This window comes from Carcharodon carcharias, chromosome 28 (assembly GCF_017639515.1).
Source record: "Carcharodon carcharias isolate sCarCar2 chromosome 28, sCarCar2.pri, whole genome shotgun sequence".
Lineage (NCBI taxonomy): Eukaryota > Metazoa > Chordata > Chondrichthyes > Lamniformes > Lamnidae > Carcharodon > Carcharodon carcharias.
Window position 1 is genome coordinate 28,938,933 of NC_054494.1, and position 26,096 is coordinate 28,965,028.

General features: G+C 45.4%; 1 protein-coding gene across 1 annotated transcript in view; it reads left to right on the forward strand.

The window, feature by feature from the left end:
• LOC121270789 (pro-neuregulin-3, membrane-bound isoform-like) overlaps positions 1–26,096 on the forward strand; it is a 598,214-nt gene that overhangs the window by 314,884 nt on the left and 257,234 nt on the right. Inside the window, exon 3 of the mRNA XM_041176229.1 lies at positions 9,281–9,410. Within this exon, the coding sequence (XP_041032163.1) occupies positions 9,281–9,410 (130 nt within the window). The remainder of the gene's footprint in view (positions 1–9,280; positions 9,411–26,096) is intronic.

Consider the following 26,096-nt stretch of genomic DNA (forward strand, 5'->3'; position numbering starts at 1 on the left):
TTGCATGGACCCTTACAAGCACGCATTCTTACTCACAAGTATGCAGTCTTGCTCACTCACACTCACTCTATTTCACTCTTACTCACTCACACTCACTCTTACTCACACACTCACTCTCAGGCACTCTTACTGACTATCATGCACTCTTACTATTACTCGCTTACGTGCACACTTACTGACTTGCACATCCTCTTACACACATGCACGCACTCTTACTCCCTTGCATGCACTCTTACTCACACACACTGTTACTCGCACACACATTCTTACTCCCACAGACTCTTACTCATTCGCATGGACTCTTACTCACAAGCATGCATTCTTACTCACAAGTATGCACTCTTGCTCACTCACACTCACTCTATCTCACTCTTACACACTTACACACACTCTCATGCATGCATGCTTACTCACTCACACGCACTCTTACTCACACTCACTCTCAGGCACTCTTACTGACTATCACACATTCTTACTATTACTCGCTCACTTGTACACTTACTGACTCGCACATCCTCTTACACACACGCACACACTCTTACTCCCTTGCATGCACTCTTACTCACACACACTGTTACTCACACACACATTCTTACTCACTCCCACGGACTCTTACTCACTCGCATGGACTCTTACTCAAAAGCACGCAATCTTCCTCACAAGCATGCACTCTTGCTCACTCACAGTCTCTCTATCTCACTCTTACACACTCTTACTCACTTGCTTGCACTCTTACTCTCATGCATGCACTCTTACTCACTCAAACACATACTCTTACTCCCACGCAGGCACTCTTGCTCTCATGCATGCGCTCTTACTCACTCACACGCACTCTATCTCACTTGCACACACTCTTACTCACAAGCATGACCTCTTACTCATTCACAAACACACTTTTTCACTCACATGCATTGTTACTCACAAGCACACACACACTCTTACTGCCACACACAGGCACTCTTACTCACATGAACTCTTACTCGCACGCATTCTTAATCACACACACTCTTACTCACTCCCACACTTACTCACACGCACGCACCCTTACTCACTCACACACACTTTTACTCACTCGCACACACTCTTACTCACTTGCATGTACACTTATTCACTCACACACTCTTACTCACTCACACTCACTTTTGCTCATTCACATGCACTCTATCTCAATTGCACATACTCTTAGCCACAAGCATGCACTTTTACTCACTTGCACGCACTCTTACTCACTCGCATGCACTGTTACTCACAAGCACTCTTCCTCACTCGCATGCAGTTTTACACAGAAGCATGCACTCTTACTCACTCATGTGCACTTTTATTCACTCGCATGCACTCTCACTCACTCACACTCTCCCTCACATGCCGCAATTTTATTCAGAAGCATGCACTCTTACTCACACACACTCTTATTCACTCGCATACACTCTGACTCTCACGCACGCACTACATGCACTCTTACTCACTTGCACACACTCAATCACTCGCAAGCTTTCTTACTCCCTCGCATGCACTCTTACTCACACCCATTTTTACTCACTCCCATGCACTCTTACTCACTCACATGGAATCTTACTCACAAGCATGGACTCTTACTCCCTCGCATGCACTATTGCTCACTCACACTCACTCTACCTCACTCTTCCTCACTCACACACACTCTTACTCACTTGCATGCACTCTTACTCTCATGCATGTGCTCTTACTCACTCAAACACACACTGTTACTCCCTTGCAGGCACTCTTGCTCTTATGCACGCACTTTTACTCACTCACACACACCCTTACTCACACTCACTCTCAGGCACTCTTACTGATTCTCACGTACTTTTATTATTACTCGCTCACGCACACACTTGCTGACTCGCACACACTCTTACTCACATGCGCATACCCTTACTCACTCTTGTGCACTCTTACTCGCACACACTCTTACACACACGCACACACTCTTACTCCCTCACATGCACTCTTACTCACATGCATTCTTACTCACTCACACACATTCTTACCCACTTGCACGCACTCTTAATCACACACTCTTACTCACTCCCACGCACCCTTACTCACATGCACGTACTCTTACTCACTCGCACACACTCTTGCTCACTCACATGCACTCTATCTCATTTGCACACAATCTTACTCATAAGCATGAACTCTTACTCACACGCACACTTTTTCACTCATGCATTGTTACTCACAAGCATGCACACACTCTTACTGTCACACACAGGCACTCTAACTCACACGCACGCACCCTTACTCACTCGCACACACTCTTACTCACAAGCATGCACTCTTACTCACTTGCACGCACACCTATTCACTTGCACACACTCTTATTCACTCGCACACACTCTTACTCACTCGCACACACTCTTGCTCACCCGCACACACTCTTGCTCAGTCCCATGCACTCTATCTCAATCATACACACTCTTATTCACAAGCAGGCACTCTTACTCACTTGCATGCACACTTATTCACTCGCATGCACTGCTACTCACATGCACTCTTCCTCACACGCATGCAATTTTAGTCAGTCGCATGCACTCTTGCTCACTCACACTCACTCTACCTCACTCTTACTCACACACACACTCTTACTCACTTGCATGCACTCTTACTCTCACGCATGCGCTCTTACTCACTCAAACACACACTCTTACTCCCTTGCAGGCACTCTTGCTCTCATTCACGCACTTTTACTCACTCACACACACTCTTACTCACTCACACACACCCTTACTCACTCACACTCACTCTCAGGCACTCTTACTGACTCTCGCGTACTCTTACTATTACTCGCTCATGCGCACACTTGCTGACTCACACACACTCTTACACACATGCGCGCACTCTTACTCTCGCACACTCGTACTCACTTGCACACACTCTTACTCACATGCGCATACCCTTACTCACTCTTGTGCACTCTTACTCACTCGCACACACTCTTACACACACGCACACACTCTTACTCCCTCACATGCACTCTTACTCATGCACACTCTTACTCACTCACACACGTTCTTACTCACTTGCACGCACTCTTAATCACACACTCTTACTCACTCTGACGCACCCTTACTCACATGCATGTACTCTTACTCACTCGCACACACTCTTGCTCACTCACACGCACTCTATCTCACTGACACACAATCTTACTCCATAAGCATGAACTCTTACTCACACGCACACACTCTTCCTCAAACACATGCAATTTTATTCTGAAGCATACACTCACTCACACGCACTCTTATTCACTCGCATGCACTCTGACTCTCACGCATGCACTCTTACTCACACATACATACTCTTACTCAATTGCACACACTTATACTCACTCGCACATACTCTGATTCACTCGCACACATTCTTGCTCACTCACATGCACTCTTACTCACTCGCATGGACTCTTACTCACAAGCATGCACTCTTGCTCACTCACATTCATTCTATCTCACTCTTACTCACACACACTCTTACTCACTTGCATGCACTCTTACTCTCACGCAAGCACTCTTACTCATGCACACACTTACTTGCACACACTCTTACTCACTCTCAGGCACTCTTACTGACTCTCACACACTCTTACTATTACTCGCTCATGTGCACACTTACTGACTCGCATACACTCTTACTCACTCTCATGCACTCTTACTCGCTCACACACATTCTTACTCACTTGCACACACTCTTAGTCACTCAAATGCACTCTTACTCATCACATACACTCTTACTCACTCTCAGGCACTCATAATGACTCTCACACACACTTACTATTACTCACTCGCACACTCTCTTACACAATTGCATGCACTCTTACTCACTCTTGTGCACTGTTACTCGTACACACTCTTACTCACATGCACGCACTCTTACTCACTCACACACACTCTTACATGCATGCACTCTTACACACACATGCACTTTTACTCACTCACACACACTCTTACTCACACACATGCACTCTTACTTACTCGCATACACTCTTACACGCATGCACACACTCTTACTCACTCTTGCACACTCTTACTTGCACACACTCACTCTTATTCACTCACACACTCTTACACACGCTCACACTCTTACTCACATGCACGTGCTCTTACACACACACTCTTACTCACTCGCACGTACTCACTCACTCACACACACTCTTACACACATGCACGCGCTCTTACTCATTCTTGCGCACTCTCACTCGCACACACTCTTACTCACACGCACACACTCTCACTGACACGCACTCGTTTTCATAGGCGTGCACTCTTACTCACTCACACACACTCTTACTTACTCGCACACACTCTTGCACGACACACACGCACTCTTACTCTCACGCATGCACTCTTCCTCACTCACACACACTCTTACTCCCTTGGACATACGCTTACATACACACACACACTCTTACTCACTCACACGCACTCTTACCCACACACACAATCTTACTCATTGGCACACACTTTTACACACACACACACACACGCTCTTACATGCACTCTTACTCACTTGCATGCACTCTTACTCACTTGCACGCATACTTACTCATGCACACTCTTACTCACTCACACGCACTCTTATCCACTCACACGCACTCTTATTCACTTGCATGCACTCTCCCTCACTCACAGGCATTCTTACTCCCTTGCACATACTCTTACACACATGCACGCACTCTTACTCCCTCGCATGCACTTTTACTCACTCACACACACTTACTCGCACACACTCTTACTCACTCACATGCATTCTTACTCACTCACACATCCTCTTACACACAAGTGTGCACTCTTAATCATTCGAGGCACTGTTACTCACACGCATGCAATCTTACTCCCTTGCATACACTCCCTATGCACTCTTATTCACTCACACGCACTTACTTACTCGCATGCGCTCTTACTCACTCACACACACTTACCCGCATGTGCTCTTACTCACACACGTTCACTCACAGGCACTCTCACTCACACAGACTCTTACTCACTCACACGCACTCTTACTCGCATGCACTGTTACTTGCACACTCTTACTCGTGCAGGCACACGCAGACAGGCGCTTGCAGGCACGCACACACTTTCATACAGGCACGCACACACACACTTTTTTACTCTCTCAGACTCATGCAGTCACACAGGGACACAGACACACTCACAGGGACACAGACACACTCACAGGGACATAGACACACTCACAAGGACACAGACACACTCACAGGGACACAGACACACACTTGCTAGTGGAGTCACTGTATGGACAGGATGCTTGGTTTCTCAGAGCCTGACCTGGCTAGTATTTGTAAATTTTGAAGGGAGTGTGAATCTAAGCTGGAACCTCTCCTGGAGCAGCCGGATGTCTGATATCTGAAACTGTCCCCTGCCACCTGAGCAGATCTCTCAATGAACCTCGTTGATGCATCAGGGTCTCGAGAGGAATGTTGTCAACAAACAAACTTGAGACTCAGTGATGTCTAAAATTCCCAAGGAATTAAAGTCAAGGATCAAGAGCAAGTTTTCCCATAGCAAAAATTAACTGCTCATTGAGTTGAAAATCCTCTCAGTCTACATTTCCTATGTATGAAATAATGAATGTTAATTAACCTCTTCAAGATCAAAGGCAGGATTGCAAATATTTATTTTGATTCATGGGGAACAACAGGATAAAAAACAAGAGTGGAGGACACCTGAGGGAAGATCTAACTGCATTGTTTCCCTGGAGTGTCAACAGTTCAAACAATACACCCAGCTCTGCACCCAGAAACCTCTCATTCTCCAGCTAGTATACCAAACACTAAAAACCACAATTTACATCAAGCAGCCAAGCCTTCACCAAGTTAGGCAATTTAGAATCATTACAGCTACAACATAGCATGCTGGGACCCAGGAGTGAGGAAGATTCAATTATTAAACACTCACAGCAGCAGCGCAATAAACAAACATCTCTCCATTGGGCTGAAGAAAGGCCCATCTGAGCCCATCTCAGGCCAAGTCCAACTTGTTCACTGGATACACAGGAAGGCTAATCAGTCCATTTAATTTGCCTGAGAATGATAACTCGAACATTCTACCTGGAGTCTACTCTAAGTATCACCTCCCACCTGAAAAGTCTCCTACTATTATAGTTAGACTATATTATAGTAAGAAACATACATTACCAGTTTATTTATTAAAGCATAAAATAATGGCCACAGTGATACTGGGCTGAAACTAACTTGTTATCCAATTGTTATACACTTTCCCCACACTCGGACCCACAGCCAAATTCACTCACTCAGGCCCACCCAAAACCACAAAGTCTCACACCCACCCATACTCAGACACTCAGACCCCAGTCAAGCTCTCTCACACACAGGGCGAGTTGGATAAGTTCACTGATCTCACCATGCCAGTGGGGAATGGGGTGATAATACTCTGTGAATTCCCCAATCCTGTTTCCCTCCCTCTGAGATCAGGAACAGTGAATTCTTCTCCATTTGTGACCCTGCTATCATTCCTCTCAATTTCCATCCTTCCTTCTCCCCTCCCTCCACCTCCTTCCATCTTCTCCCTCTCCCCTCACACTGCGAAGGCTACCTTGGTCAGAGATGATCTTGGAAGAGGTGGGTTAAGATATACAGTCATAAAGTTATAGACAGGCCCTTTGGCCCATCGTGTTAGTGCCAGCCATCAAGCACCTACCTATACTAATCCCACTTCCCAGCACTTGACCGTAGCCCTGTATGCTATATAGAAAACGCTTTTTCGAGAAGGACCATTCCCTTTCCCGTGAACAACTTCAGGATTGAAAATTATTCTTTCCCAAAGATAGATTGTACTTTATGACCCAAAGACAATGCATTCTGATGTGAAACAGGCAGCTTTAGGCATCCCTGAGTTGGAACATAATGACCCTTCACTGATAGGCGATGGGAAGATGTGAGATAGCAGTTCACCCTATATTTCAGCACATGACTCACTGCTCTTTTGTGCCCTCCAGATCCATCCTGGTTCATTTAGTCATCACCTACACAGAAACCAGCATTCTGGGCTCATCTTTAACATCTCACTGTTGCTGCTGTGTGGTGTACTGCCCTGTCAGTGAGCCAATGCAGAAGATCCCCTGCTGCTGCGACACACACACATTCTCTGAGCTGGGTGGAAACAGTTCTGCTGCAATAATTAGCAGCCGACTGCAATTCTAAGGCAGTCACAGGCCTCATGCAGGCCATTTATGTTCACTGACCACTGGATTCGTACCAGGTTAGCGTCTCTTGCTGAGGAACAACAGTTCCACTCAATAGCCTAATACAGGCTGATTTCTCATCACTCGACAATCTGTGGCACCACAATATTAATCAGATTGAACTCCTCTAACCGCATGTTTGCTGATGTTCTACAATCAAGCAGCCTTTCAAATAAGAAGACAGTCCAGGTCATCTCATGGCCTGCTCTGTGACCCAGCAAAGCAAGAACAGTGTATATACGGTGCAGGGAAATTTCCATCACAACGCTTGCAAAAGATTCGAGAATGTTTCAAAATATTTACACTTTTTTCTTAACCTTGAAATTGGAACAAACTTAATCTTTTATTTTAATTTCAATAGAATAAAGGCTTAGTTCTGTCTTTAAAAATAAATGATGTTTAGTTATCCATATCTAACCCCGCGCTGTACCTGTCCTGGGAGTGTTTGATGGGGACAGTGCAGAGGGATCGTTACTCTATATCTAACCGCATGCTGTACCTGTCCTGGGAGTGTTTGTTGGGGACAGTGTAGAGGGATCTTTACTCTGTATCTAACCCCGTGCTGTACCTGTCCTGGGAGTGTTTGATGGGGACAGTGCAGGGGAATATTTACTCTGTATCTAACCCTGCGCAGTACCTGTCCTGGGAGTGTTTGATGGGGACAGTGTAGAGGGAGCTTTACTCTGTATCTAACCCTGTGCTGCACCTGCCCTGGGAGTGTTTAATGGGGACAGCATAGAGGGAGCTTTACTCCCTATCTAACCCCGTGCTGTACCTGTCCTGGGAGTGTTTGATGGAGACAGTGTAGAGAGAGCTTTACTCTGTATCTAACCCTGTGCTGTACCTGTCCTGGGAGTGTTTGATGGGGACAATGTAGAGGGAGCTTTACTCTGTATCTAACCCCGTGCTGTACCTGTCCTGGGAGTGTTTGATGGGAACAGTGTAGAGGGAGCTTTACTCTGTATCTAACCCCACGCTGTACCTGTCCTGGGAGTGTTTGATGGGGACAGTGTAGAGGGAGCTTTACTCTGTATCTAACCCCATGCTGTACCTGTCCTGGGAGGGTTTGATGGGGACAATGTAGAGTGAGCTTTACTCTGTATCTAACCCCGTGCTGTACCTGTCCTGGGAGTGTTTGATGGGGACAGTGTAGAGGGAGCTTTACTCTGTATCTAACCCCATGCTGTACCTGTCCTGGGAGGGTTTGATGGGTACAGTGTAGAGGGAGCTTTATTCTAGTATCTAATCCCGTGCTGTACCTGTCCTGGGAGTGTTTGATAGGGACGGTGTAGAGGGAGATTTACTCGGTATCTAACCCCGTGCTGTACCTGTCCTGGGAGTGTTTGATGGGGACAGTGTAGAGGGAGCTTTACTCTGTATCTAACCCCGTGCTGTACCTGTCCTGGGAGTGTTTGATGGGGACAGTGTAGAGGGAGCTTTACTCTGTATCTAACCTCGTGCTTCACCTGCCCTGGGAGTGTTTGATGGGTTGGTGCAGTCAGATTGCTCTTATGGGTGACTGCCTTCAATCTACTGTAATGTGTTTGACATTGACAAAAGAATTGCTTTAAAATATTGTTAAGAAGAGGTCAAGGAACAATGGCTATAAATGGGGCCAATGATTGAAATACTTGTTGCTGGTGTTTTTAATCGCCTGCACAGAATGGATGGTCTTATGTTGTGCTGATCCTTATCCTGATGCAGTGAAACACATTGTTCTGGTGTAGGTTGGCAACTGGACATTGCTTCCACTGTCAGTCCACTGGAGAGGGAGGTAGACCCTGAAGCATGGCACTGGATTTTAACTCTGCCCTGAAACTGGGCCTTGGCTTTCATCACTTTTCCTATTGTTGTGACTGCAGTGACAGTATAAATGTCAGGAAAGAGTCTCAAATTACATTTATGATCAAAAAGTTGAGATTCAATCAAAGGGAGTTAAATTTCTTGTTATAGTGTGAAATGTACTCACTGAATGATGTGCGACTCTCTGGCTGTGACTCTGGGTTCCAGGCACTAATTCTATAATTCTTCATTTCTGCAGCTACCACAACCTACACAACAGAGAGGTCGGAACATTTTAAACCCTGCACTGATAAGGACCTTGCCTACTGCCTGAACGAGGGAGAATGCTTCATCATTGAAACCCTGACTGGAAATAACAAGCACTGTCGGTGAGTGAACTGAACCCAATGTTTGTGAGACTGGAATCTGACAGGAGGCATATGCTGTCAGCGACTGGTAGTAACATTCTGCACAACATGTTTCATCAATCCTTGCAAAGATGCTGTAGATTAAAGTGCGTTGAACAGTTAGCATGTGGAGCCTGATAATCTGAGCAGCACAGGGATCAGACAATGCCTTGTCTTAACTCATTTGAACAAAGAACAAAGAAAAGTACAGCACAAGAACAGGCCCTTCAGCCCTCCAAGCCTGCGCTGATCATATTGCCCGTCAACTAAAAAATTTTGCACTTCCGGGGTCCGTATCCCTCTATTCCCATCCTATTCATGTATTTGTCAAGCTGCCTCTTAAACACCACTATTGTACCTGCTTCCACCACCTCCTCTGGCAGCGAATTCCAGACACTCACTACCCTCTGCATAAAAAACTTGCCCTGCACATCTCCTCTATAGTTTTCTCCTCTCACCTTAAATCTATGTCCCCTAGTAATTGACTCTTCCACCCTGGGAAAAAGCTTCTGACTATCTACTCTGTCCATGCCACTCATATTTTTGTAAACTTCTATCAAGTCGCCCCTCAATCTCCGTCGCTCTAGTGAGAACAATCCGAGTTTCTCCAACCTCTCCTCATAGCTAATAACCTCCAGACCAGGCAGCATCCTGGTAAACCTCCTCTGCACCCTCTCCAATGCCTGCATATCCTTCTGCTAATGTGGTGACCAGAATTGCACACAATATTCCAAGTGTAGCCTAATCTAGGTTCTATACAGCTGCAGCATGACTTCCCAGCTTTTATACTCAATACCCCTGCCATGAAGGCAAGCATGCCATATGCCTTCCTGACTACCTTATCCTGTCTTTTAAGGCTGAGCTTGAGCAGCATTCGGATGACTTTGTGGCTCATGAACCAAAGCCAAGAAGCAAACATGAAACATCGTGCTCTGTGGTTGGTTGCTCTTGTTCCTTTGAGTGATTGTACACAGGATGGTATAAAGGAATTTTACCATTGTCCCGATTGAGGACAATGTTGTGTTGACCTGTTGTTGCTGGTCACTTTGTTTAGAGGAGGAGACAAGTTGACAATTCCAAGGCAGAAGCATTTGGTGATTTGTTTGGCAACATGTATGACAGCTTTTTCAATTGAAGAGACAGTTATATAAGCACTTGCTGCATCGAGTCAATGTTCTTAGCAATACCTTTTCAAATTTTTGAGTAAGTTTAACTCTCCAAGAAATTATTACCAAACTTGGTATGAATCTGCCTGAGCATTGTTGAGCGTTAACCCACTAGATACTCTCATTGTTGACAAGAATTTAAGAGGGGTGCAGTGCACAAAACCGCTAATTACAATATGGCCAGGATTTGATGCCCTCAGATCTTGCGCTTGGACAACCCAAACTTGCGTGAAATCGCATGAGAAAAATGACAGGCAAGCATCCTGACATCATTCACCATATTACGGCCAGTGGACGCGCAGGAGTCAAAAGCACCCCACCGCCAATTAAGAAGACATTTAAGCCCATTAAAAGGGCAATTATCTTGAATTTTACATGGCCCGTGCAATTTTGTGGTCAGTGCATGGGCCACACAGGCAGGCAGCCAACCAGGTTTTGTAATAACCTCAATCCAGGGTGGGATAAAAGGGAACTAAAGCCAAGCAATATGAGTAGGTAGGAGTTGAGCTGAGAGTTGGTTGTGGGTGTTTTTCTGACAGTTCACTGCATCTGCTGTGTTTTCCGGATGACTCTTTGGCTTACAAGCTTTCCTGGAGGCTTTCTGCAGAGTACACCCTTTAGGGAACTATCTTATGGCATCTGCATTCCACCAAATGGGGCTAGTCTACTCTGCTGGGGGGGACCTCCAGAAGAGAGAGGAGGCTTGTTGTCCACAAGCAATGCCTCAGAGAGCGACCTGAGGGAGGAGAGGCACAGGCAGAAGGGGTGCAGGGCCAGCAGGGAGTACAAGGCAGAAGGGTCCCCAGGAGACACCATTATCCTGCAGCCAGAGACGACAGGCAGTGCTCCAGCTACCTCGACATGTCCAAGGTCCAGTGCCGAAGGAGGCTCTGACTCTCTAGGGACACAGTGACCTCCATATCCCAGATGATTGGCCCAGAGACCACCTCAAACTATGACAGTGGCCATCCTATGCCAGTGGCCTTTAAGGTAACAATGGCCCTGAACTTTTTTACCTCCAGTTCTTTCCAAGGGTCAGTGGGAGATCTATGTGGTGTTCTCCAATCTGCTTCCCACAAATCTGTCAAGCTGGTCACTGACACTCTGTTCAGACTGGATTTTTTAATATTCATTCACGGGCTGTGGGCTTCGCTGGCTGGACCAGCATTTATTGCCCATCCCTAGTTGCCCTTGGGAAGGTGGTGGTGAGCTGCCTTCGTGAACCGCTGTAGTCCCTGTGGTGTAGGTACACCCACAGTGCTGTTAGGGAGGGAGTTCCAGGATACTGACCCAGCCACAGTGAAGGAACAGCAATATATTTCCAAGCTGGGATGACAAGTGATTTGGAGGGGAACTTCCAGGTGATGGTGTTCCCACCTAACTGCTGCCCTTGTCCTTCTAGGTGGTAGCGGTTGTGGGTTTGGAAGGTGCTGTCTAAGGAGCCTTGGTAAATTCATGCAGTGCACCTTGTAGATGATACACACTGCTGCCACTGTGCGTCAATGGTGGAGGGAGTGAATGTTTGTGGATGTGGTGCCAATCAAGCAGGCTGCTTTGCCCTGGATGGTGTCCAGCTTCTTGAGTGTTGTGGGAGCTACACCCATCCAGGCAAGTGGGGAGTATTCCATCATGCTCCTGACTTGTGCCTTGTAGATGGTGAACAGGCTTTGGGGAGTCAGGAGGTGAGTTACTCATTGCAGGATTCCTAGCCTCTGACCTGCTCTTGTAGTCACGGTATGTATATGGCTAGTCCAGTTCAGTTTCTGATCGATGGTAACCCCTAGGATGTTGATAGTGGGGGATTCAGTGATGGTAATGCCATTGACAATCAAGGGGCAAGATTGAATTCTCTCTTGTTGGAGATGGTCATTGCCTGACATTTGTGTGACACGAATGTTACACTTGCCACTTGTCAACTCAAGCCTGGGTATTGTCCAGGTCTTGCTGCATTTGGACATGGACTGCTTCAGTATCTGAGGAGTCGCGAATGGAGCTGAACATTGTGCAATCATCAGCGAACATCCTCACTTCTGACCTTATGTTGGAAGGAAGGTCATTGATGAGGCAGCTGAAGATGGTTGGGCTTAGGACACTACCCTGAGGAACTCCTGCAGTGATGTCCTGGAGCTGAGATGATTAGCCCCCAACAACCACAACCATCTTCCTTTGTGCTAGGTATGACTCCAACTAGCAGAGTTTTTCCCGATTCCCATTGACTCCGGTTTTGCTCGGGCTTCTTGATGCCACACTCGGTCAAATGCTGTCTTGATGTCAAGGGCAGTCACTCTCACCTAACTTCATTCATTTCAGGACCAACGAAGTCAGCCAGGCTGAGTGAGCCAGAGGCTTCACTGCAATTGCTGGGCTTCCCTGCATCCAGGGTGCCAGAGACTGCACTCATGTGGTCATAAAGGCGCCAGCGGGTGAGTGGGCTGAGTGTCAGGGCTTCCCCTCCATCACCATCCAGATAGCTTGCAACCACGTGACACAGATTTTGCAGATCTGTGCCAGGTACCTGGGCAGCTCCCATAATGTGTACAACCTGCGACACTCCTAGGTGCCAAGGCTTTTCATCACTCCAGCTTGGTTGGATGGTTGGCTCCTGAGTGACAAAGGCTATCCCCTGGAAAGGTGGCTCATTACGCCATCCCAACACCCCAGGACAGAAACGGAGGAGAGGTATAATCAAAGTCATGGCTCCACGAGGTGGTAATTGAAAGGACCCATGGCCTGCTCAAGATGAGGTTCTGCTGCCTGCACCGATCAGGGGGAGCAATGCAATATCTTCCAGAGCGCATCTCACTTATTGTCATTATGTGCTGCGCGCTGCACAGTCTGGCTCTGGCAAGGAATGAGGAGGATGACGATAGAGAGGCAGCTCCACAGGCTACAGAGAACAGCTCAAGTGATGAGGAGCTGGAGAGGAACAGGGTGAGGACATTGGATCAGAAGTGAGGAACCTTCTGGGATGCAGGGAGACCAGGGAGGCTTTGATTCTCCGTTCATTCAGCTTGGCCTCCAAGGCATGAATTTAAATTGAGGGCAAAGGTAACGCCTCCTTCCTGATCATCCCTGATGAGGCCATCCTGTCACCAACAGGTCAGGGTATGACTTCTAAACTTCTGCTTGTGAGTGCTGTGTCTTGGTGCCTCTCTCCTTGCTGGCAGTGGCATTGGAGGCAACCTGTGAGGCAGCATCTAGCACCATGGCTGATGTTGTAGGGTGGCTAAGTTGTACTATTAGTGATAGAGTTAATCTGCAGTTACTCCTTGAGTGTCAACACTAAGTTCATTTACAATATACTCAGCAGCAACTACACGTCTGCTTTCAACTCCAACTCTCTCTCTACACTAACTGCTGAGGTAGCCCATGCTACTCTCCTATTGGTTACTACTGATCATGTGACATTTCTTAACAAATACTACTCTTAAAGGTACATTACACACTAAATAAAACCACAATTACTACATTCCTTCCCTTTAACTCAGCTATACATATTATATTTACAAGTATATATTTTTCAAGGCAATGTAATATTTACACAGAGTTAGGAAATGACAAGTTCAGTCTTTCAGGTGGTTTCCTGGTCCGTGTGGGAACGTCTCAGCTCCACAACTTCAGATTCTTTGTCAGGAACCTCCTTTTCCGGAGTTGCCTGAACATCAGGTACTGCGATGGGCACTTGCAGTTCTGTATCCTCAACAGGAACATCAGACGTGTCAGTCTTGGGTTGGGTATCCTCAACAGGAAACGCGGACCTGGTCATGATCACTGGTGGAATCAAATCTTGGCGATTTGTCGCACTCCTCCTCAAATGGTCCACTTGTTTCTGGATGATCTGGTCTTCCACCTCCATGTGGTAAGATAGAAGTCCAGTCACTGCACTTCTTTCACCCGGTATTCATCTGATCCTTCCCTGAAGTTCTTCACGTATACCAGCTCTCCTACGGTAAATTTCCTCTCGCGTCATAGATGCCAGTCGTATCTAGTTTCCTGGTTTCCCTGGCTCCCTTCCACCTTCCCCTCTAAATTCAGCATTATTAAGCTCAATCTTGTCCTGAGATGGAATTTCAACAATAACTCTGCAGGTGCGATACCTGTTGTTGTGTGAGGGATGGTCCTGTAATGAAAAAGACAGCGTGCTAGCTTGGTTGCTAAGGAATCGCCAGTTAGCTTTTTCATGTCTGCAATGAATGTTTGAACTGCCCTTTCGGCCAGTCCGTTTGAGGAAGGGTGGGTACGGTGCAGTTTTCACATGAGTGATACTGTTGAGGCTGATAAACTGTTGAACCTCAGCACTCGTAAATGGTGTGCCGTTATCGGAAACGGCTACTTCTGGTAGTCCGTGAATGGCAAAACCTGACGTAGTTTCTTAATTGTAATGCCTGACATTGGTGACTTCACCTCATATACATCCAACCATTTTGAATGGGCATCGATAATGAACAGAAACATTGTTCCCAGGAAAGGTCCAACATAGTCAATGTGTAACCACACCCAGGCTCTACCTGGCCACTCCCGTGGGTGTAATGGAGCTGTCACTGGCAACTTTTGCAGTTGCTGACATCGCACACAGAGCTTCACTAAATTCTTTATTTTGCCATCCATCCCTGAGCACCATAGATAGCTGCGTGCTATGGTCTTCATTGGATGGGCACAGTGTAGTTCTATTAAAGGAGGCTCCTTTCCCTTTGGAGGAATTGTCTCTCATGCTCCTCACAATCAGATGCCATCCTGGCTAGTTATTTCATGTTTTCTGTTGAAGGTCGGTTTCATTTTGTCAGATATAGGCTCCTGTGACCAACCATGAAGCATTTGTTCTCCTACTTGAGACAGGATTGGGCCGCGACTTGTCCAGTCTCTGATCTGTTGAGCACATACTGGCGAGGAACCTTAAGAAATTTAGCAGTAAAACAAGTTCCTGTAGAACTGGGATGTGCTCATTAATTCCTTGTAAAGGCAAATGACCAAGGACATCAGTGTTTGTGATTTGATTACCAGGCCTATTTTCGAAAGTGTATTCGTACGCCGTCAGAATTAAGCCCATCATTGTATTCTTGCTGAGGCTATGGGTGGTATAGCCTCGTCCTCGCTTAACAATTCTAACAGTGGTTTATGGGCAGAAATGATTGTAAAATGGCAGCCATATACGTACTGGTGAAATTTCTTGACACCAGAGATGATGGCCATGCCTTTTTCTATCAGCGAGTATCCCTTTTCCACTTTTTCAAACCTGGGAAGGATCAGGATGATGGGCACCCCACCACCCCTTCATGCACACTCCAGCGCATTCTGGCTTCTCCTGTACAGGCAAAAGTGCACTCATTTGTCCATCCTCGACCTGCATGACCACACCAACCTCACCCCTCCCCACCCCACAGGAGAGCCAGATTGAAGTGCCCGTCAGTTTGGCACACCCCACCCTTCAATGCACCCAAGTCAAGCGGACACATCTCCCAGCCTCACCTGGCACAGGGATATGTGCCATTTGGTACTTTTCATCACACGCTCCTGAGTGCCACAATGAACAGCCGCCCTCCAAGACATCTATATACAGTTCCATGCAAAGTCAGTACTCACCCTTGAGGGTCAATAAAGAATGTTGAACCTTTCCTGCCACTGGATCCTTGTGCAGTGCACAACATTGTGCCTGCTCACCTGGGCAGCCACCTCCATTCAGGCATCCTTCGCCTGACGGGTTGACCTCCTTTTGCCATCCTGCAGCATGGGAATACCATGCTTAGCACTCACTGCCTCCGTGAGAGTGCATAGGCACTCGTCAGAGAGCCAGAGGACAGAGTGCCCACCAGCATTGCCCTCCTGCCTGGTGTGCCCAGCGGGTGCTGAGGCCACAACTGCTGCCAGATATTACACTCTCTCCTGACAACTCCCTGAGGCTCCTCATCAGCTCCTGGCAGCCTTCAGGGAACTGACTGTACATTTCTTAAACCACTCTCTCAGGGAACCCATTGGACCTGGAGCCTGCCACACTCCCAGCTCTGCAGGCAGCGCTTTGCCAATGTCCAGGCGTGTTTCACGCTGCCCGGGCCATTGTCCAGCCAGTGTGCAATTGCGTGTCAGTTGCGATGACAGTCAGAAGTGGATATCGCGTTTGTTTCGTGCGTAAAATGCAGGATAATGTGCAGACAGATGGTCAAGCACTTGGATTTTAATCATGCTAAGAATTATTGTAGTCCAACATTAATCAGCAATGCATTTCTTTACTCACTTGTTTCTTATGGAAAATAAATTGGTCTGTTCGTGAAAAACCTAACAAGAATCCTTGTGAAACCTTGAATGCAGCAAATCACTGAAGAAAGATTGTCGATGGGTTTGTCTTCACTCCCCTGCTGTGTGAAAGGAGATTGGGTTTGCCTTCATTCTCCTGCTGTGTGAAAGGAGATTGGGTTTGCATTCATTCTCCTGCTGTGTGAAAGGAGATTGGGTTTGTCTTCATTCTCCTGCTGTCTGAAAGGAGATTGGGTTTGTCTTCATTCTCCTGCTGTGTGAAAGGAGATTAGGGTTTTCTTCATTCTCCTGCTGCTGTGATATGAGATTGGGTTTGTCCTCATTCTCCGGCTGTGTGAAAGGAGATGGGTTTGTCTTCATTCTCCTGCTGTGTGAAAGGAGATGGGTTTGTCTTCATTCTCCGGCTGTGTGAAAGGAGATTGAGTTTGTCTTCATTCTCCTGCTGTGTGAAAGGAGATTGGGTTTGTCTTCATTCTACTGCTGTGTGAAAGGAGATTGGGTTTGCCTTCATTCTCCTGCTGTGTGAAAGAAAATTGGGTTTGTCTTCATTCTCGTGCTGTGTGAAAGGAGATTGGGTTCATCTTCATTCTCTTGCCGTGTGAAAGGAGATTGGGTTTGTCTTCATTCTCCTGCTGTGTGAAAGGAGATTGGGTTTGTCTTCAATCTCCTGCTGTGTGTAATGAGAGTGAGTGTGTCTTCATTCTCCTGCTGTGTGAAAGGAGATTGGGTTTATCTTCATTCTCCTGCTTTGTGAAAGGACATTGGGTTTGCCTTCATTCTCCTGCTGTGTGAAAGTATATTGGGTTTTTCATCATTCTCCCGCTGTGTGAAAGGAGATTGGGATTGTCTTCATTCTCCTTCTATGTGAAAGGAGATTGGGATTGTCTTCATTCTCCTTGTATGTGAAAGGAGATTGGGTTTGTCTTCATTCTCCTGCGATGTGAAAGAAGATCGGGTTTGTCTTCATTCTCCTGCTGTGTGAAAGGAGATTAGGTTTGTCTTCATTCTCCTGCTGTGTGAAAGGAGATTGGTTTTGTCTTCATTCTCATGCTGTGTGAAAGGAGATTGGGTTTGTTTTCATTCTCCTGCTGTGTGAAAGGAGATTGGGTTTATCTTGATTCTCCTGCTTTGTGAAAGGACATTGGGTTTCTCTTCATTCTCCTGCTGTATGAAAGGAGATTGGGTTTGTCTTCATTCTCCAGCTATGTGAAAGGAGATTGTGTTTGTCATCATTCTTCAGCTGTATGAAAGGAGATTGGGTTTGTCTTCATTCTCCTGCTTTGTGAAAGGAGATTGGATTTATCTTCATTTTCCTACTGTGTGTAATGAGATTGGGTTTATCTTCATTTTCTTACTGTGTGTAATGAGATTGGGTTTGCCTTCATTCTCCTGCTGTGTGAAAGGAGATTGGGTTTGTCATCATTCTCCCGCTGTGTGAAAGGAGATTGGGTTTGTCTTCATTCTCCTGCTGTGTGAAAGGAGATTGGGTTTGTCTTCATTCTCCTTCTATGTGAAAGGAGATTGGGTTTGCCTTCATTCTCCTGCCGTGTGAAAGGAGATTGGGTTTGTCTTCATTCTCCTGCTTTGTGAAAGGAGATTGGATTTATCTTCATTTTCCTACTGTGTGTAATGAGATTGGGTTTATCTTCATTTTCTTACTGTGTGTAATGAGATTGGGTTTGCCTTCATTCTCCTGCTGTGTGAAAGGAGATTGGGTTTGTCATCATTCTCCCGCTGTGTGAAAGGAGATTGGGTTTGTCTTCATTCTCCTGCTGTGTGAAAGGAGATTGGGTTTGTCTTCATTCTCCTTCTATGTGAAAGGAGATTGGGTTTGCCTTCATTCTCCTGCCGTGTGAAAGAAGATTGGGTTTGTCTTCATTCTCCTGCTGTGTGAAAGGAGATTGGGTTTGTCTTCATTCTCCTGCTATGTGAAAGGAGATTGGGTTTGTCTTCATTCTCCTGCTGTGTGAAATGAGATTGGATCTGTCTTCATCCTGCTGCTGTGTGAAAGGAGATTGGGTTTGTCTTCATTCTCCTGCTGTGTTCAAGTAGATTGGGTTTGTCTTCCTTCTCCTGCTGTGTGAAAGGAGATTAGGCTTTTCTTCATTCTCCTGATGTGTGATAAGAGTTTGGGTTTGTCCTCATTCTCCGGCTGTTTGAAAGGAGATGGGTTTGTCTTCATTCTCCTGCTGTGTGAAAGGAGATTGGGTTTGTCTTCATTCTCCTGCTGTGTGAAAGGAGATAGGGTTTGTCTTCATTCTCCTGCTGTGTGGAAAGAGATTGGGTTTGTCTTCATTCTCCTGCTGTGTGTAATGAGATTGGGTTTGACTTCATTCTCCGGCTGTGTGAAAGGAGATTGGGTTTGTCTTTTTTCTCCTGCTGTGTGAAAGGAGATTGTGTTTGTCTTCATTCTCCTGCTGTGTGAAAGGAGATTGGTTGTCTTCATTCTCCCGATGTGTGAACGGAGATTGGGTTTGTTTTCATTCTCCTGCTGTGTGAAAGGAGATTGTGTTTGTCTTCATTCTCCTGCTATGTGAAAGGAGATTGGTTTTCTCTTCATTCTCATGCTGTGTGAAAGGAGATTTGGTTTGTCTTCATTCTCCTGCTGTGTGAAATGAGATTGGGTTTGTCTTCATTCTGCCGCTGTGTGAAAGGAGATTGGTTTTGTCCTCATTCCCCTGCTGTCTGAAAGGAGATTGGGTTTGTCTTCCTTCTCCAGCTATGTGAAAGGAGTTTGTGTTTGTCATCATTCTTCAGCTGTATGAAAGGAGATTGGGTTTGTCTTCATTCTCCTGCTTTGTGAAAGGATATTGGATTTATCTTCATTTTCCTACTGTGTGTAATGAGATTGGGTTTATCTTCATTTTCTTACTGTGTGTAATGAGATTGGGTTTGCCTTCATTCTCCTGCTGTGTGAAAGGAGATTGGGTTTGTCATCATTCTCCCGCTGTGTGAAAGGAGATTGGGTTTGTCTTCATTCTCCTGCTGTGTGAAAGGAGATTGGGTTTGTCTTCATTCTCCTGCTATGTGAAAGGAGATTGGGTTTGTCTTCATTCTCCTGCTGTGTGAAAGGAGATTGGGTTTGTCTTCATTCTCCTGCTGTGTGAAAGGAGATTGGGTTTGTCTTCATTCTCCTGCTGTGTGAAAGGAGATTGGGTTTGTCTTCATTCTCCTGCTGTGTGAAAGGAGATTGGGTTTGTCTTCATTCTCCTGCTGTGTGAAAGGAGATTGGGTTTGTCTTCATTCTCCTGCTGTGTGAAAGGAGATTAGGGTTTTCTTCATTCTCCTGCTGTGTGATAAGAGATTGGGTTTGTCCTCATTCTCCTGCTGTGTGAAAGGAGATTGGTTTTCTCTTCATTCTCCTGCTGTGTGAAAGGAGATTGGGTTTGTCTTCATTCTCCTGCTGTGTGAAAGGAGATTGGGTTTGTCTTCATTCTCCTGCTGTGTTCAAGTAGATTGGGTTTGTCTTCCTTCTCCTGCTGTGTGAAAGGAGATTGGGTTTGTCTTCATTCTCCTGCTGTGTGAAAGGAGATTGGGTTTGTCTTCATTCTCCTGCTGTGTGAAAGGAGATTGGGTTTGTCTTCATTCTCCTGCTGTGTGAAAGGAGATTGGGTTTGTCTTCATTCTCCTGCTGTGTGAAAGGAGATTGGGTTTGTCTTCATTCTCCTGCTGTGTGAAAGGAGATTGGGTTTGTCTTCATTCTCCTGCTGTGTGAAAGGAGATTGGGTTTGTCTTCATTCTCCTGCTGTGTGAAAGGAGATTTGGTTTGTCTTCATTCTCCTTATGTGTGAAATGAGATTGGGTTTGTCTTCATTCTGCCGCTGTGTGAAAGGAGATTGGTTTTGTCCTCATTCTCCTGCTGTGTGAAAGGAGATTGGGTTTGTCTTCATTCTCCTGCTGTGTGAAAGGAGATTGGGTTCATCTTCATTCTCCTGCTGTGTGAACGGAGATTGGTTTTGTCTTCATTCTCCTGCTGTCATAACGAAGATTGTGTTTGTCTTCATTCTCCTGCTGGGTGAAAGGAGATTAGGGTTTTTTTCATTGTCCTGCTGTGTGATAAGAGATTGGGTTTGTCTTCATTTTCCGGCTGTGTGAAAGGAGATGGGTTTGTCTTCATTCTCCTGCTGTGTGAAAAGACATTGGGCATCTCTTTATTCTCCTGCTGTATGAAAGGAGATTGGGTTTGTCTTCCTTCTCCTGCTGTATGAAAGGAGAATTGGTTTGTCTTCATTCTGCTGCTGTGTGTAATGAGATTGGGTTTGTCTTCATTCTCCTGCTTTGTGAAAGGAGATTGGGTTTGTCTTCATTCACTTGTTGTATGAAAGGCTATTGGTTTTGTCTTCATTCTCCTGCTGTGTGAAAGGAGATTGGGTTTGTCTTCATTCTCCTGCTGTGTGTAATCTGATTGGGTTTCTCTTCACTCTTCTGTTGTGTGAAAGGAGATGGGTTTGTCTACATCCTCCTGCTGTGTGAAAGGAGATTTGATTTATCTTCATTCGCCTGCTGGTTGTAATGGCATTGGGTTTGCCTTCATTCACCTGCTGTGTGAAAGGAGATTGGGTTTGTCTTCATTCTCCTGCTGTGTTAAAGGAGATTGGGTCTGTCTTCATTCTCTTGCTGTGTGAAAGGAGTTTGGGTTTGTCATCATTCTCCTGCTGTGTGTAATGAGATTGGGTGTGTCTTCATTCTCCTGCTGTGTGAAAGGATATAGGGTTTACCTTCATTCTCCTGCTTTGTGAAAGGACTTTGGGTTCCTCTCCATTCTCCTGCTGTATGAAAGGAGATCGGGTTTGTATTCATTCTCCAGCTGTGTGAAAGGAGTTTGGGTTTGTCGTCATTCTTCAGCTGTATGAAAGGAGATTGGATTTGTCTTCATTCTCCTGCTTTGTGAAAGGAGATTGGATTTATCTTAATTTTCTTACTGTGTGTAATGAGATTGGGTTTATCTTCATTTTCTTACTGTGTGTAATGAGATTGGGTTTGCCTTCATTCTCCTGCTGTGTGAAAGGAGATTGGGTTTGTCATCATTCTCCGGATGTGTGATAGGAGATTGGGTTTGGCTTCATTCTCCTGCTGTGTGAAAGGAGATTGGGTTTGTCTTCATTCTCCTGCTGTGTGAAAGGAGATTGGGTTTGTCTTCATTCTCCTGCTATGTGAAAGGAGATTGGGTTTGTCTTCATTCTCCTGCTGTGTGAAATGAGATTGGATCTGTCTTCATCCTGCTGCTGTGTGAAAGGAGATTGGGTTTGTCTTCATTCTCCTGCTGTGTTCAAGTAGATTGGGTTTGTCTTCCTTCTCCTGCTGTGTGAAAGGAGATTAGGCTTTTCTTCATTCTCCTGATGTGTGATAAGAGTTTGGGTTTGTCCTCATTCTCCGGCTGTTTGAAAGGAGATGGGTTTGTCTTCATTCTCCTGCTGTGTGAAAGGAGATTGGGTTTGTCTTCATTCACCTGCTGTGTGACAGGAGATAGGGTTTGTCTTCATTCTCCTGCTGTTTGGAAAGAGATTGGGTTTGTCTTCATTCTCCTGCTGTGTGTAATGAGATTGGGTTTACTTCATTCTCCGGCTGTGTGAAAGGAGATTGGGTTTGGCTTTTTTCTCCTGCTGTGTGAAAGGAGATTGTGTTTGTCTTCATTCTCCTGCTGTGTGAAAGGAGATTGGTTGTCTTCATTCTCCTGATGTGTGAACGGAGATTGGGTTTGTTTTCATTCTCCTGCTGTGTGAAAGGAGATTGGGTTTGTCTTCATTCTCCTGCTGTGTGAAAGGAGATTGGGTTTGTCTTCATTCTCCTGCTGTGTGAAAGGAGATGGTGTTTGTCTTCATTCTCCTGCTGTGTGAAATGAGATTGGGTTTGTCTTCATTCTGCCGCTGTGTGAAAGGAGATTGGTTTTGTCCTCATTCCCCTGCTGTCTGAAAGGAGATTGGGTTTGTCTTCATTCTCCTGCTGTGTGAAAGGAGATTGGGTTCAACTTCATTCTCCTGCTGTGTGAATGGAGATTGGTTTTGTCTTCATTCTCCTGCTGTCATAAAGAAGATTGTGTTTGTCTTCATTCTCCTGCTGGGTGAAAGGAGATTAGGGTTTTTTTCATTGTCCTGCTGTGTGATAAGAGATTGGGTTTGTCTTCATTTTCCGGCTGTGTGAAAGGAGATGGGTTTGTCTTCATTCTCCTGCTGTGTGAAAAGACATTGGGCTTCTCTTTATTCTCCTGCTGTATGAAAGGAGATTGGGTTTGTCTTCATTCTCCTGCTTTGTGAAAGTAGATTGGATTTATCTTGATTCTCCTGCTGTGTGAAAGGAGATTGGGTTTGTCTTCCTTCTCCTGCTGTATGAAAGGAGAATTGGTTTGTCTTCATTCTGCTGCTGTGTGTAATGAGATTGGGTTTGTCTTCATTCTCCTGCTTTGTGAAAGGAGATTGGGTTTGTCTTCATTCACTTGTTGTATGAAAGGCTATTGGTTTTGTCTTCATTCTCCTGCTGTGTGAAAGGAGATTGGGTTTGTCTTCATTCTCCTGCTGTGTGTAATCTGATTGGGTTTCTCTTCACTCTTCTGTTGTGTGAAAGGAGATGGGTTTGTCTACATTCTCCTGCTGTGTGAAAGGAGATTGGATTTATCTTCATTCGCCTGCTGGTTGTAATGGCATTGGGTTTGCCTTCATTCACCTGCTGTGTGAAAGGAGATTGGGTTTGTCTTCATTCTCCTGCTGTGTTAAAGGAGATTGGGTCTGTCTTCATTCTCTTGCTGTGTGAAAGGAGTTTGGGTTTGTCATCATTCTCCTGCTGTGTGTAATGAGATTGGGCGTGTCTTCATTCTCCTGCTGTGTGAAAGGATATAGGGTTTACCTTCATTCTCCTGCTTTGTGAAAGGACTTTGGGTTCCTCTCCATTCTCCTGCTGTATGAAAGGAGATCGGGTTTGTATTCATTCTCCAGCTGTGTGAAAGGAGTTTGGGTTTGTCGTCATTCTTCAGCTGTATGAAAGGAGATTGGATTTGTCTTCATTCTCCTGCTTTGTGAAAGGAGATTGGATTTATCTTAATTTTCTTACTGTGTGTAATGAGATTGGGTTTATCTTCATTTTCTTACTGTGTGTAAAGAGATTGGGTTTGCCTTCATTCTCCTGCCGTGTGAATTGAGATTGGGTTTGTCTTCATTCTCCTGCTGTGTGAAAGGAGATTGGGTTTGTCTTCATTCTCCTGCTGTGTGGAAAGAGATTGGGTTTGTCTTCATTCTCCTGCTGTGTGTAATGAGATTGGGTTTGACTTCATTCTCCGGCTGTGTGAAAGGAGATTGGGTTTGTCTTTTTTCTCCTGCTGTGTGAAAGGAGATTGTGTTTGTCTTCATTCTCCTGCTGTGTGAAAGGAGATTGGTTGTCTTCATTCTCCCGATGTGTGAACGGAGATTGGGTTTGTTTTCATTCTCCTGCTGTGTGAAAGGAGATTGTGTTTGTCTTCATTCTCCTGCTGTGTGAAAGGAGATTGGGTTCATCTTCATTCTCCTGCTGTGTGAACGGAGATTGGTTTTGTCTTCATTCTCCTGCTGTCATAACGAAGATTGTGTTTGTCTTCATTCTCCTGCTGGGTGAAAGGAGATTAGGGTTTTTTTCATTGTCCTGCTGTGTGATAAGAGATTGGGTTTGTCTTCATTTTCCGGCTGTGTGAAAGGAGATGGGTTTGTCTTCATTCTCCTGCTGTGTGAAAAGACATTGGGCATCTCTTTATTCTCCTGCTGTATGAAAGGAGATTGGGTTTGTCTTCCTTCTCCTGCTGTATGAAAGGAGAATTGGTTTGTCTTCATTCTGCTGCTGTGTGTAATGAGATTGGGTTTGTCTTCATTCTCCTGCTTTGTGAAAGGAGATTGGGTTTGTCTTCATTCACTTGTTGTATGAAAGGCTATTGGTTTTGTCTTCATTCCCCTGCTGTGTGAAAGGAGATTGGGTTTGTCTTCATTCTCCTGCTGTGTGTAATCTGATTGGGTTTCTCTTCACTCTTCTGTTGTGTGAAAGGAGATGGGTTTGTCTACATCCTCCTGCTGTGTGAAAGGAGATTTGATTTATCTTCATTCGCCTGCTGGTTGTAATGGCATTGGGTTTGCCTTCATTCACCTGCTGTGTGAAAGGAGATTGGGTTTGTCTTCATTCTCCTGCTGTGTTAAAGGAGATTGGGTCTGTCTTCATTCTCTTGCTGTGTGAAAGGAGTTTGGGTTTGTCATCATTCTCCTGCTGTGTGTAATGAGATTGGGTGTGTCTTCATTCTCCTGCTGTGTGAAAGGATATAGGGTTTACCTTCATTCTCCTGCTTTGTGAAAGGACTTTGGGTTCCTCTCCATTCTCCTGCTGTATGAAAGGAGATCGGGTTTGTATTCATTCTCCAGCTGTGTGAAAGGAGTTTGGGTTTGTCGTCATTCTTCAGCTGTATGAAAGGAGATTGGATTTGTCTTCATTCTCCTGCTTTGTGAAAGGAGATTGGATTTATCTTAATTTTCTTACTGTGTGTAATGAGATTGGGTTTATCTTTATTTTCTTCCTGTGTGTAATGAGATTGGGTTTGCCTTCATTCTCCTGCTGTGTGAAAGGAGATTGGGTTTGTCATCATTCTCCGGATGTGTGATAGGAGATTGGGTTTGGCTTCATTCTCCTGCTGTGTGAAAGGAGATTGGGTTTGTCTTCATTCTCCTGCTGTGTGAAAGGAGATTGGGTTTGTCTTCATTCTCCTGCTATGTGAAAGGAGATTGGGTTTGTCTTCATTCTCCTGCTGTGTGAAATGAGATTGGATCTGTCTTCATCCTGCTGCTGTGTGAAAGGAGATTGGGTTTGTCTTCATTCTCCTGCTGTGTTCAAGTAGATTGGGTTTGTCTTCCTTCTCCTGCTGTGTGAAAGGAGATTAGGCTTTTCTTCATTCTCCTGATGTGTGATAAGAGTTTGGGTTTGTCCTCATTCTCCGGCTGTTTGAAAGGAGATGGGTTTGTCTTCATTCTCCTGCTGTGTGAAAGGAGATTGGGTTTGTCTTCATTCTCCTGCTGTGTTAAAGGAGATTGGGTCTGTCTTCATTCTCTTGCTGTGTGAATGGAGTTTGGGTTTGTCATCATTCTCCTACTGTGTGTAATGAGATTGGGTGTGTCTTCATTCTCCTGCTGTGTGAAAGGATATAGGGTTTACCTTCATTCTCCTGCTTTGTGAAAGGACTTTGGGTTCCTCTCCATTCTCCTGCTGTATGAAAGTAGATCGGGTTTGTATTCATTCTCCAGCTGTGTGAAAG